A 14,780-nucleotide genomic window follows, 5' to 3' on the forward strand; every position below is an offset into this window, starting at 1 on the left:
TTTTTGAATCTCCTCTGCCTCCTTCAGTAGCGAAAGAAAGCTTCAGATGTGCTGTTGGTCAGGCAGGTAACTCTGAAAAAACCATTGTAAGAATGATTGAGATACTATAGATTGAGACTGAGAACTAGGTAGGAAGATTGAGATACTATAGATTGAGATTGAGTTATATAGATAAAGAAGCTAATTGAGATAGATAGATAGATATAGATAGATAGAATAGCAATTGAGTAATTGAGCTATTGAGTTATAGATAGATATTGAGTTATTGAGAAATAGTTATTGAAGACGATTTGCTTCATCTCCCAAACCAACCTTGGGCTGGAATAGGGAAGGCCTACACTTTCTAAAAAATAGTGGCTCAGGGTTGGGGTAAAAAGATCTCAGGATTTTTTCTACCATTTGGATGAAGGCAGCTCAGCGACTAGAGGAAAAAGAAAAGGAAGAACATCTCTGTGGTTTCACAGAGTTTTGTTTGTAACTTTAACAAGCTGTGCCAAGTGTGCAAGGACTTTGAGAAATAAATATTCTGTTTTGATGTTCAAAGCCTGTAGTAGCCTCAGTTGCTGGGAATCTCAATCTTCTAAAGAAAGACCCCCGCGGTCCGCCCAGACAAAGAGAGAAGCACATCTTAGTTTTATTTTTATAGGGTCTGGGTGTGATGGCACACTCTGCCTAATGGTAGAATATGTCATGGCAGAAATGCTAATTCCAATCTTATTGTAAGAATTGCAATATGAAATGTATAAAGTGCTCTAAACTTTTGAAAGCAGAATATCTTGTAATTAATGCAGAGACTTATGCTTAAAAGAGCAAAGAGATGACATATTTCCCATCAGAGAATCTCTGATTATGCTGGGAACATTGGGGTGTGGGGAGCCAGCTCTCTCTTCGGTGAACTGAAAATATCCTGGGATAACCAAAAGGATGATGTTGTGGTTTAAGTACACGGCTTGGACTCTGGAAAACCATAGTTTGAATCCCAGTTTGGCCATGGAAACCCACTGGGCAAGTCACACTGTCTCACCCAGGGGCGACTCAACCCATTATGCAAAGTAACATTTGCAGTATAGTTGATTTTGCACAGGGGCGCTCTTGGGGGAAAATAGACCTTGACATATGCGAGTTGTAGTTACTGGGATGTATAGTTCACCTACAATCAAAGAGCATTCTGAACTCCACCAATGATGGAATTGAACCAAATATGGCACACAGAACTCCCACGATGAACAGAAAATATATATCAGTGATTGGTTGGGGGGAGGGGCAAAATACTGCTTGCTTACCGTTGAAAATTGCCTAGGGCCACCTCTGGTCTCACCCTCAATGGAAGATAATGGTAGTCCCTCTTTACTTATTTATTTTGAACACTTGTACCCCACCCTTCTCGACCCCCCCCCCGGGGGGGGGGGGACTCAGAGCAGCTTCCAATTGGCAACAATTGTATACCACATAATAAAATGCAAACCACCAATAATTATAATAGTTAAAAACATTAAAACATTAAAACAATATACTTACAATCTACTAAGCTATTACCAGTCTGGTGGCCATGATCTAGCCGAATTCTACGACTGAGTACTCCATTTAACTTATCCATAATCCATTTTCAAGCCAATTGTCAGCATTGTCATTGCTTAGAAACTTATACGATAATTTTGCCTCAGGGTGCCATAGGTCAGACGTGATTTGAAGACACACACAACTAGGAATGAACTTTTATATAAAAAGGATTGTGGATTTAGTTCCCCTCTGGCACTGAAAGCAAAATCCCAAGCACATAATGTCCATAGAGGTCACTTTGTTGTTTAATTGGAAGGGCATGTCTTTTCCACCTCCCTCGGGTGAATCTTAGGGCTCTAGTAACAACAATGATTCTACTGGCATCCTCTAGTCTGGACTTCTCTAAACTCATTCACCACCTCCTTATTGATCTCTCTTTCCTCAAAAGTAAGACTATAATTCCCCTCTTGCAAGTCTATGGGAGTTAGACAGTCCCAACCTGGCAGTCAAAACCATTTGGCCCTCCTTTCGGCCCATTCCAAAGTTTGTACAGATGCTTATTAAAAAAAATTGGAGGGATGTTTATTACTGTGGTCCAGAAAGTAGTAAATTCTATGAAAATGACCTCTCCTCACTCAGACAAGTTTGCTTTATATGTCTGAGTCATATTTCCAGACTGGACCGACAAAAACAAACTTCTAACTCCCGCCCACTCACTCTTTTCTTGCTTCGGTTCGTCCTGCAGAGTCAACACAGATGGGGAGAGGAGGGAACCTGGGTTCATTGCACCGCTCGGTGTCTGTGTTGCTGCCAGCTGCAAATTAAAACCGAAATGGAAAACTTTTTTCTCCTTGGTAGTGATTTTTAGAACGTATGTGGCAAACCTATTTCAAGGGAAGGCAACTGTGGTGGGTCGCAGGGCCAATTTTCTGTCGGAGGTCAAACCAACCCCTTATAAGAGATACAGACACATGCACAAATTGTAATAACAAAATGTATTAGGACACAATGTATCTAATGAAGACGGTTCATTTATATTTTTGAAAAATATATGATACGCAAGATAACATACATTTCCACAACATACAGTTTTGAAAGCTCTGGTATTTGTTTGTTTGTTTGTTTGTTTGTTTGTTTACAGTATTTCTATACCGCTTTTCTCACCCCGAGGGAGACTCAAAGTGCTTTACACATAGATAATGGCAAAATTCAATGCTGTACAACTACAATAATAAAACCACACATTAGACATAAATCATATTATTTATTTACTTACTTACTTACTTACTTCATTTCTATAATGCTTTTCTCAGCCCTCAGGCGACTCAAAGCGGTTAACAACAGCAAAATTCAATGCAAAAACATCACAAAATGAATATGGGACAGTTAAAAACAGTAGCATCATCAACGATTAAACATCAATATAACAATCATTAGCGTTTCATCAGTAAAATCAGAATCCAATCTCATCATCCATTAGTCCGTATTCCTATATTCAATTACACTGCTTAATCAAATGCTTGTGCGAACAGCCAGGTCTTCACTTTCCTCCGAAACGCCAACAGGGAGGGGGCCGATCTGATATCTGTAGGAAGGGCTTTCCACAGCCGAGGGGCCACCACTGAGAAGGCCCTGTCTCTCGTCCCCGCCAGGCGTGCCTGTGATGCAGGTGGGACTGAGAGCAGGGCCTCCCCAGATGATCTTAATGTCCTAGTTGGTTCATATTAACACAGTACATCACGAAATATCAAAAACAGTTATTAAAACCGTAAAACAATCTCAACAGTCGAGTCGCCATTCCAGTCCTTGTACCACTAAAAGCTGCTTAGATCTATTGTCCGAAGGCCTGGTCCCAGAACCAAAATTTCAATTTTTTTTCTAAAAGTCAGGAGCGAGGGAACAGATCTTACCTCCTTTGGTGAGGAGCACAGCCGAGAAGGCCCTGCTCCTCATATCCGCCAGATGCATTTGCGCTATTGACAGGAGTGAGAGCAGGGCCTCCTCGGATGATCTTAAATTACGAGGTGGGACGTAGGGGCAGATGTGTTCAGACAAGTAAGCCGGGCCAGAACCGTATAGAGTTTTATAGGTCAAAACCAGGGTCATCCCAGTAAATATATCCCAGCCAGTGTAACATCAAATCATGGTTTAGCCACTGTGTGGATGAGCCAGTGCTTCTCCTGGCCACCCCACTTATCTCTTCTCCTATGACAGTGTTTCTCAACCTGGAGGTCGGGACCCCTGAGGGGGTCATGAAGGGGTGTCAGAGGGGTTGCTAAAGACCATCAGAAAACACAGTATTTTCTGATGGTCATGGGGATTCCATGTGAGAAGTTTGAGCCAAATCTATAGTTGGTGGAGTTCAGAATGTTCTTTGATTGTAATGAACTATAAATCCCAGCAACTACAACTCCCAAAAATCAGGGTCTATTTTCCCCAGGCTCCACCAGTGTTCACATTTGCGCATATTGAGTATTTATGCCAAGTTTGGCCCAGATCCACCATTGCGTGAGTCCACAGTGCTCTCTGGATATAGGTGAACTACAACTCCCAAACTCAAGGTCAATACCCACCAAACCCTTCCAAAAGTTTTCCATTGGACATGGGAGTTCTGTGTGGCAAATTAGGTTCAAATCCATCACTGGTGGAGTTCAGAATGCTCTTTGGTTATATGTGAACTATAAATCCCAGCAACTACAACTCCCAAATTACAAAATCAATCCTCCCCCAACCCCACTAGCATTTACATGTGGGTGCATTGGGTATTGGTGCCCAGTTTGGTCCAGTGAATGAAAATACATCTTGCATATCTAATATTTACATTATGATTTATAACAGTAGTAAAATGACTGTTATGAAGTAGCAACAAAAACAATGTTATGGTTGGGGGTCACCATAACACGAGGGACTGTATTAAGGGACATTAGGAAGGTTGAGAACCACTGTCCTATGAAGCAGAGAAGATAAATTGGACGCTTTCACTTTTCCTTTGAATTATCACAGTGTGTCATTTCATCTCCTTTTCTTCCAATAGATCCCACATTATGGACCCAGGACCATGTACGCCAATGGTTGGAGTGGGCAATAAAAGAGTATGGTTTAATGGAGATTGACACCAGCCTCTTCCAAAATATGGATGGCAAAGAACTGTGCAAGATGAACAAGGACGATTTCCTCCGGACCACTTCCCTCTACAACACCGAAGTTCTGGTATCTCACCTCAATTACCTCAGGGAAAGTACGTACTTGTTTTGCTTTCCCATCTACAGTCGGCATGTATTCAACGGATGATGGAAGTCCTAGGTCTGCCATCCTTTAGGCACAGGGCTGAGTGTTTTTGAAGCATTTGAGCATGTCCTGCATTTCAGATCTTCTTTTATTGAATTTCTACAATGCAGATTGGACTCTTGCATCTGGAGATTACTTTAGTTTCTTATTCACATTTCATGTTGATTCTTATGTGTCTGTTGCATTTATGCTGTGTTGGATCACATAGTTTTATTGTGAATTTTCATCAAACTTTTCATCAATGTTATTATACATTGAGCTGTATTGTGTATATATAGGATTAAGGGAGGATTTTGTTTCAGTTCATGCTAACTTTTTTCTAATTTCCACATGTTCAAGATGGAAGGAATTTAAGATTTGAAAATAAATGCTAATATGGGAAAGATCTGATTCATCCATTCAGGCCCTGAGCTCTCAGTTTTTATGCTCAAAAACCTTTGTTTGAATACCATGTATGTTCAATTGTGTTAGTTTAGAATTGCCAATGTTTTTATCTGAAAGGCCTCCCAGCTTTACCACATATATATACATGCACAACATCTGTAATATCTGTAGCTCCTGAAATTTGCCATTGTAGATGGAGAAGTTGTATATTACGACATTACAAAAACGTTTACTGAAGTTCACAAATTTCCTATATTCATGAAGGAAAGAACACAAATATGCAAAAGAATAGATTTTCCCATCCCTACTAGATGTACATACAGATAGGACTGGAAGGAGATTGGTTTAGCAGGGAATAAGGGGAAAGAAAACCATCCAGAGAACAAAATACATTGGTATGAGAGAACCCCAATCCCTATATAAGTTAAGTTTTTTTTTGTTCATATTTTTCTCTTGAAAAGTTGTGAATAATTCTCAATAATGATATCTGATGCTTTCCATGTCAGCGAATCCATTCTGGGTTTTAGTTGAAACTTTAATGGAGGTATTCTAGCAGCCAAATCTAGTCTGAAGACAAGGATGGTTCCTCTAAAATAGTGGTTCTCAACCTGGGGCCCCCAGATGTTTTCGGCCTACAATTCCCAGAAATCCCAGCCAGTTTACCAGCTGTTAGGATTTCTGGGAGTTGAAGGCCAAAAACATCTGGGGATCCGAGGTTGAGAACCACTGCTCTAAAGCAATGGCTCTCAACCTTTTTTTTTTTTTTACCAAGGACCACTGTGACCAGGGACCACTCTCCAAGATTAGTACCTTACTTACTTAGGCGATCCCTCGTTGGCCAAGTAGGGTAGTCTTCCAGGATCAGTGTTCTGGTGGGTGCGTAGGTGGCCCTATTCTTGATCTGCAACTTCTCCTGCAGTGAGGGCATTGGTTTCCAGGTGGAAGGCGGCCTCGGTCGGGGTTGACTTGATGCGCCTTCCTCTTGGCACGTTTCTCTCTTTCGCCCTCCATTCATGCCTCTTCAAATTCTGCAGCAATGCTGGTAACAGCTGACCTCCAGCTGGAGCGCTCAAGGGCCAGGGCTTCCCAGTTCTCAGAGTCTATGCCAGAGTTTTTAAGGTTGGCTTTGAGCCCATCTTTAAATCTCTTTTCCTGTCCACCAACATTTCATTTTTTGTTCTTGAGTTTGGAGTAGAGCAACTGCTTTGGGAGACGGTGGTTGGGCATCCGAACAACATGGCCAGTCCAGTGGAGCTGATGGCGAAGGACCATTGCTTCAATGCTAGTGGTCTTTGCTTCTTCCAGCACGCTGACCTTTGTCCGCCTGTCTTCCCAATAGATTTGCAGGATTTTCTGGAGGCAGCGCTGATGGAATCGTACCGAAAGGGTTACGAATCGGCTTTTGGTCAGCTTTAGATTTGGTCTGGTTATTTTGGGTGCTGATTCAGAAAATTGCACTGGATAGACCACATCAGCTCTAGTTTCTGATACATAACATATGCCATCCAGTAATCATCATCTTCTTGCCCACAGAAAACCATATTTAATAATCTAGAGCTGATGTGGTCTATCCAATGCAATTCTCTGAATCAGCTCCCCAAATAACCCCAGGAGCAGGCCTAAAAATGAAGACGCCAAGGTGCCCCCACTTCCAGGCACCACATAGAATGGCTCTGCTCAGAGGGAGGGAGGAAGAGGAAAAGCAGCAGTCAGGAGGCTTGTTGTTGCGGCTTACATGGGTAATCAGCCTCTTCCCTCCCGACATCCCTGTTGCCTCGGCACTATAATAGGGTTTTGCTAGATCACTCACTCTCGTTGCAACAATATAGTAACAGTGAGGTCTCAGACCATATTTTAGTTCTTGCGGACCACTGGGGGTCCACGAACCACAGGTTGGAAACCACTTCTCTAAAGTCTGAATTAAAATCCAAAGCAAAATCATTTCTCCACTGGCAAGGAAGACATCAATTCCCATTGTTTTATCTTCAGTTGCAATGAGGCAACTGGTCTCATATTTGTTTGTAATCCTTCCCGTTTACTTGCCCCATGTATATTTTGCCTGAGTCAACTATCTTTTAAATCATAAATGTTAAATATTTCCTGCCAAGTCCTTTTTTTTTCTCCCACATCTGACTTGGCACCAGGATGGTGGCATTCACATTGCCACTCTGGTATTTTCTGGTCTTGTCACAATGGGATGACTTCCAAACAAGTTCTGAATCTCCTCCCCACGCTTTGCACCAGTGGCCCATAGGGTGAAAACACCAGTTGCTTGTCCATCGCCCTCTCCCTTCTGGCATCCTTGGCTATAATTTGGGAGGCTTTGACAAATATATAAAAGTTTTGTCCTCATTAAAGTAGACTCATGGGCCAAACAGGCTACTGGAGATGGGTCTTTTCCAAGCAGGGGCTCTTACGTAGGCCTAATGACAGTCTGGTTTCTAGATTTCTGGGTAACTCCCTTGTGGCGCAACGCCTTTTTGAAGGGAATTTATTGTTTTTCCAGACTTAATTTCCAGGGACTGTTTAGTGCTGAGTTTCTGAAGTACAAAAAAGCATTCTGCTGGATGGCTTCCCATTCCCCCATTACAGAGCCTGATAGGGACATAGTGATCTACTGGCTACAAGTGAGTAGCACTTTTTGAGGCAAGGACCAAGAATCATGGCCGGATTTCAGACACGGGGATCAAACGCTTCCTTTGTTTGCCTTCAGAGACCCTTGTAATTTTGGCTCTCTCCCCAAGACTGGGAAGCCAATAAGGGTGTGTTTATATGTTGCAATGACTGACAGCAACCCTACAGAGATTCCTTATGCCAGTTGTGAGAGCACAAGCTGTGTGTTGGATAGCATGGGTGTGTTTGTACTGGCACTTTGCCACTGGGTTATGGCAAGAACTACTTCACAGTGGTTGGGCATGGCCAGCAATAGTTTGATGTTAAAAATAAAATGCTGAAAAGCTGCAGCTATAGTTTTGGGATAGCCATGTAGCCTACTTTTCAGAGAACAGTCCCTCTATTTCAAGTGCTGCTTATTTTGGATGCACCATCCAAAGAAGTCTAGTGGCTGCTTTGCAGTTTTAAGTGCTGCTAATTTCAGAGGCACCGTTCAGAAGCTTCTAATGACTGATTTATGCATTGCAGTTTGGGGTGTACACTTGATGCTTGTTGTTGCTTTTGAGTGTACCTTTTAAAACGCTGATGTATGGATGAGGCATACCATATATATTATGCATTGGTTTGACCTCATGTATAAGTCGAGGCAGGTTTTGGAGCCAAAAACATGAATTTTGAAAAATGGAATCATAGAATCAAAGAGTTGGAAGAGAACTCATGGGCCATCCAGTCCAACCCCATTCTGCCAAGAAACAGGAATATTGCATTCAAATCACCCCTGACAGATGGCCATCCAGCCTCTGTTTAAAAGCTTCCAAAGAAGGAGCCTCCACCACACTCCGGGGCAGAGAGTTCCACTGCTGAACGGCTCTCACAGTCAGTAAGTTCTTCCTAATGTTCAGATGGAATCTCCTTTCTTGTAGTTTGGAGCCATTGTTCCGTGTCCTAGTCTCCAGGGAAGCAGAAAACAAGCTTGCTCCCTCCTCCCTGTGGCTTCCTCTCACATATGTATACATGGCTATCATATCTCCTCTCAGCCTTCTCTTCTTCAGGCTAAACATGCCCAGCTCCTTAAGCCGCTCCTCATAGGGCTTGTTCTCTAGACCCTTGATCATTTTAGTCGCCCTCCTCTGGACACATTCCAGCTTGTCAATATCTCTCTTGAATTGTGGTGGCCAGAAGATCATTTAAAGTGTAAGGAACTACCACTGCCTTAGCGGACAAACCCTAGTTGCTGTCTCTGCCACTGTTTTCCCATGCAGACATCCAAAGATACCTCTCGACACTCTGTTCAGAGAATTGGATAGTTCCTTTTTAAATAAAAGTTAAGATACAGAATTGCAAAAGAAAAGAACTTTCCTCTTCTCTTAGTTGAGTGGTGAAAGGTAAGAGCTTTCTCCATCCTATGAAAACCTAAAAGAAGCATTGACACCCCCTTAGACAGTACTTTCTCATGCTCCTCTGAAGGGGAACACCAAGGAGTTGTGTTTTTTTTTTCCATGTCAGGAGCGACTTGAGAAACCGCAAGTCACTTCTGCTGTGAGAGAATTGGCCGTCTGCAAGGACATTGCCCAGGGGATGCCCTGATGTTTTGATGTTTTACCATCCTTGTGGGGGGCTTCTCTCATGTCCCCACTTGGGGAGACGGAACTGACAGAGGGAGCTCATCCACACTCTCCCCGGATTCGAACCTCCAACCTGTCTGTCTTCAGTCCCGCTGACACAAGGGTTTAACCAATTGTGCCACCTGGGGCTCCAAGGAGTTGCTTCTTCTTCTTTTAAGTTCTCTGAGGATGGGCTAAACATTTTCTTTTAGGTCCTTTCAGGTTCTTTAAGGTTCTCTGGGGTTGGGCCGAACTTTTTCTTTTAGATCCTTTTAGGTTCTCTAGTGTTGGGCTAAACTTTCACCTTTCCCCACTCATAATATGCCAAGACATAGCACATAGTGGTCAGAATATTCATGGTTTCCTGGTGAACCCCACATATGTGGACTTCAGTTAGTTCAATCAAATGACATTTTTGCCTCTCCTCTTCTTTCCTGCCTCTTTTCCTCCCTTTCCCAGGACAGTTAGTTCAAGAGGGTGGACACTTGCATCTCAATTGGGAAGTCATTTAGCCGCAAACAGGCTTGCATCTCAACATTGCTCCTTCTACCTCCTATTTTTTTTCCTGTTTTTCTCCATGCCATTAACTTTTGCCATCTCTGTTCTCTGCACTACCCCCCCCCCCCCCACACACACACACACACACCATATGTCTCCTCGCTTCCCCTCCCTTTTTCATTTAAGCTTTCTTAATAGAAAACACATTTTGCTTCTTTTTCTGGTGTTCCCACCAGAAACCTCAGACTGCCGGGCAAAGGTGAGGACTTGGAGCAATAAACCTAGGCAGCTCTTACCCTCTTGGAGGCTGGGCCTGTGTTTTTTCGGCAAAAAGTGGCCCTCTCCTTCATCTCCCCAGTTCAATCAAATGACATTTTTGCCTCTCCTCTTTTTTCCTGCCTCTTTTCCTCTCTTTCCCAGGACAGTTCACGGCACCAGTCAGCAACTGAGCTGCATAGGCAGTCTGTTTAACCAGTGGAAACCTCGTCCCCTGGCACTTCCCTGCCTGGCTGGTGTTCCTCATGCTGAGCTTTGAAATCAGGATCCATTGCCAGTATGCCAGAAAAATGTGTCAGACATAAAGTATTTCCTCACCCGACATTTGAGAGGAACAAAAACAAAGCAGGCCAGACACCAAGGATATATGCACACATTATTCCGAACTGGTGCCCATTCATTTCGAAGGCCAGTTTGAGAAGTGGGCCCTATCAGCTGTAGCTCTATGGTGTTTTCCCTTTCTGATGTTATTTTTACCCTACTAATGGATAAGGTTGAGATAAATTGTGTGCAACCTGCAAAGATTCCTGTCATAATGCATCTATTATAATTTCAAGATGTGAAAGATTTGGTTAGGACTGTTTGATGCAATGCAATGAGAGGTCATCTAGACAGTTAGAAAGACCCAATGATGCAAATCTCATGTGACTGCCTAATTATCAAACATGGGCACAGAAATCTCTGTATTTCACTGCCAACATTTAAACCAGTGGCGCAATGGGTTAAACCTTTGTGCTGGCAGGACTGAAGACCGACAGGTCGCAGGTTTGAATCCGAGGAGAGGTGGATGAGCTCCTTCTATCAGCTCCAGCTCCTCTTGCGGGGACATGAGAGAAGCTTCCCACAAGGATGATAAAAACATCAAATCATCCAGGCATCCCCTGGGCAATGTCCTTGCAGATGGCCAATTCTCTCACACCAGAAGCGACTTGCAGTTTCTCAAGTCGCTCCTGACATGACAAAAACAAAAACTGCCCAACATTTCACAGATGAAATCCAGGACAGCTGTGGTCAAGTAACATCAGAGAATGGTCAAGATGGCAAACGTTATGAGTGAAAAGGACGAACAAGCTAGGAGAGAGTGCAGCAGTTTGCTATTCCCTGAGCTTACTGGGAAGATTTAGGTTCCATGTCCTCCTCTCTTCTTTCTCTTGATTTAATTTAATTTTGCAATCTGATCTCAGTTAAGAGCTGTTGGAAGTAAGCTGAGGACAAGGAGGAAGTTGGAAGAAAAGATAGAAACTGGGATATTTGAATGTCCGTGCCAAACTGAGGCATTTAAATTATTTTAGTGCTTCTTCACTCTAAACAAAGCAGAAATCTGTCAAGAGCTTGAGAAACTTCCTTCTTTTGGATTGCAATTTCCACAATTCTAGGAATCCTGGAAATTGTCATTTAAAATTATGTTTTTTCCAAGTTTGCACACTATATTCAAAGAAAACCAGAGCATCAGAGAAAAACTCTTGCTAATAGAAACTCTTCCTGATATATTGGCTTTCCACAGCTGAGAGATTTCTTTTTTCATGCTGGAGTACTGAAATATGTGCTCTGCTTACCGTGTTCTGAAGTGTACATCCCCTCGAGAATTATTGTGATATAAATATTTGGAGTATGTAGAGTGGCTCTAACAATCTAATCTACTTCTATGGTCAATATTTGTTAGAATGGAAAACAAAACAAAACTATGATGCCTTCTACTATGATCCTTTCATTTACAGAGATACAGGATGAGCACATAGGTATTTGAGAGGAATTCCAGAATCACTCGATCTGGTTTCTATACATGGAATGAAAAGAAGTATTTTTTCATGTAAGGCAGAAAAATGCCTTAGAGCAGTCTTGAAATTGTGTGTATTCTTTGGCACTACAAATGCAGGAATGACCAGAAGAACTTTGGAAATTTCTCTTACACAGTAAATCTAGAGGTATTTCTCACATATGAGCACATTCATTCAGTCCTGTATTATTTCCTGACAAAAAAGCAGTTTTTCTTTGTGTTGGAATTGAGTTTTTCAGTTACTATTCTTATGGTTTTGTTGATTTGTGTTTTGCTTGTATTGCAATAAATCTCTTCTTCTTTTTCCTCCCAGGTAGCTCATTGCTTTCTTACAATACAACAACCCATACGGAGCCATCCTCTCGAATCAGTGCCAAAGAAGGTGAGACAATTTCTCTTCATTGTGAAATGTATCTTATTAATTGTTTATCTAATATCTTTAATGTGAAACTACCAAATAAAAACAGGTCTGGAGCTCAGTTGGAGTGGAGAGGGAGTATCAAATTAAGCTTGTACTTCTACTGCTCCCCAAAAGTCCTCATAAATGGCTGATAGTTTGAGAGGTTAGGAAGTGTAGGACCAAAAGAGTATATATGGATCTCCACATGCTTACTTCTAGATTTTGCTTCAAATTTAGAGAGGACTACTAATATTTTAATGCTTACAAAGCAATACAAAAAAAGGTTTCATCAGGGTACAGGAGAGTGATCAAGTGACCCGTGTCCCTCCTCATTTTGCTTCTATAGTGCTCTTTGTAAGAGATTCTTTCTAATGGCACTTTATCTTTAAATTGAGCTTTAATTCATTTATAAGCTTATTGCATTATTTGTTATAGTGAATAATTGAAAAATCATCTTATTTTAAGTGAAACATTCCTTGTATGACTTTCATTTTTTAAAAATAGTTTTTATTGAAAATTTTTATCCTTTACATAAAAGAAGAGATAGGGGGGATTGGGGAAAGATCGTGGGGAAAGGTGAAAAGAAATAATAATACAAAAATTCATTCTAGACCACGTCTAGAAAGTAAAAGACCCAAAAGAAGAAGAATGATAAATACAAAGGGAAGCTAAAACCCATTGTTAAGAGGAACGGAAGAAACTGACCCCCCTCTCCCGTATTTTTCCCCTCCTTTCCCCCCTCCTCCTCCCCCCTCTCCCCCCCCCCCCCAATAAAAACAGTGTTTTCATTTTAAACTTTAGGATGTTGTTATGTGCCTTCAAGTCATTTCCAGTCATGGGGTTTTCTGGGCAACATTTGTTCATATGGGTTGTCCTTTGTTTTGTTTTTCCCTGAGGCTAAGAAAGTCTTGCTTTCCCAAGGTTATCCGCTGCCACTTTAATATTTAGAGTGAGGTGGGATATAAGCATATTAATGAAAACATCCTTGTGGCTCCCATCTTGGTAGGGCTGTGAATCCACTCTTGATTCCAAAGGAGCTGTCCAAGGTGCTGAGCCTTACCTGGAAATAGCCTCCTTGGAGAGTTCTTTCCAAGCTCAGACTAAACTTGGAACAGATGCGTCATCCCATTGACTGGTCAGATACTAGTCCCTACTGGATATACTGCCACCAAAATTATGTCATTTCCTTTTCATTGCTCTCCCTCCTTTCCTCTGTAGTGGTTTCACTGTGTGATGAAGCTGAAGCAAGCAGTACCATCTCACCCTACTGCTCTTTAATTCATATATGAAGCCACTGGGTGAGGTCATTAGAGGCTTTGGATTTGAGTGCTAGATTTCTTGCATCTTTTGATACTTTGTGTAGAAGGTACTGCTGATCCCAGAAGTCATAATGAAGAATTCCTAGATCAAAGGTCCTCAAACTACGGCCCAAGGGGCGGATACGGCCCTCCAAAGTCATTTACCCGGCCCTCACTCAGGGTCAACCTGGCTGAAATGACTTGAAAGCACACAACAACAACAACAACAACAACAACAACAACAATCCTATCTCATCAGCCAAAAGCCCACACTTCCCACTGAAATACTAATAAGCTTATATTTGTTAAAATTGTTCTTCATTTTAATTATTATATTGTTTTAAAGTGTTTTTGCACTACAAATAAGATATGTGCAGTGTGCATAGGAATTCATTTATGTTTTTTATTATAATCTAGCCCTCCAACAGTTTGAGGGTCTGTGACCTGGCCTTCTTTTTAAAAAGTTTGAGGACCCCCGTTCTAGATCATTCCCAAGAAAATTGAGGGGAGGAATCAGCAAATGTGGCACTCCTTCCAAGGGCTCTTCCACACATCCATATAATCCAGAATATCAAGGCAGAAAATCCCACAGTGCTTTGAACTGGGTTAATTGAGTCCATACTGCCATATATTCCAGTTCAAAGCAGATAATGTGGGATTTTAATCAACTGTGTGGAAGGGCCCTAAGACGTAATTTTCCCACAGGTTGGGGATCATTTTCTTGCATCCTCTGTTTGGAAGGGCCCTAAGACTCCATTTTCCCACAGGTTGGGGATCATCTTCTTGCATCTTCTGTTTGGAAGGGACCTAAGACTCCATTTTCCCACAGGTTGGGGATCATCTTCTTGCATCTTCTGTTTGGAAGGGACCTAAGACTCCATTTTCCCACAGGTTGGGGATCATCTTCTTGCATCTTCTGTTTGGAAGGGCCCTAAGACTCCATTTTCCCACAGGTTGGGGATCATCTTCTTGCATCCTCTGTTTGGAAGGGCCCTAAGACTCCATTTTCCCACAGGTTGGGGATCATCTTCTTGCATCTTCTGTTTGGAAGGGCCCTAAGACTTCATTTTCCCACAGGTTGGGGATCATCTTCTTGCATCTTCTATTCGGAAGGGCCCTAAGACTTCATTTTCCCACAGGTT

At 42.1% G+C, this 14,780-nt stretch overlaps 1 protein-coding gene across 3 annotated transcripts in view; it reads left to right on the plus strand.

The window, feature by feature from the left end:
• The window catches only part of FLI1 (Fli-1 proto-oncogene, ETS transcription factor), a 140,671-nt gene that overhangs the window by 105,314 nt on the left and 20,577 nt on the right, over positions 1 to 14,780 (plus strand). For all 3 annotated transcript variants that reach the window (XM_060787065.2, XM_060787066.2, XM_060787067.2), the window contains 2 exons: positions 4,535 to 4,738; positions 12,254 to 12,322. In XM_060787065.2, the coding sequence (XP_060643048.2) occupies positions 4,535 to 4,738; positions 12,254 to 12,322 (273 nt within the window). The remainder of the gene's footprint in view (positions 1 to 4,534; positions 4,739 to 12,253; positions 12,323 to 14,780) is intronic.

Source organism: Anolis sagrei, chromosome 7, assembly GCF_037176765.1.
Source record: "Anolis sagrei isolate rAnoSag1 chromosome 7, rAnoSag1.mat, whole genome shotgun sequence".
Taxonomy (NCBI): domain Eukaryota; kingdom Metazoa; phylum Chordata; class Lepidosauria; order Squamata; family Dactyloidae; genus Anolis; species Anolis sagrei.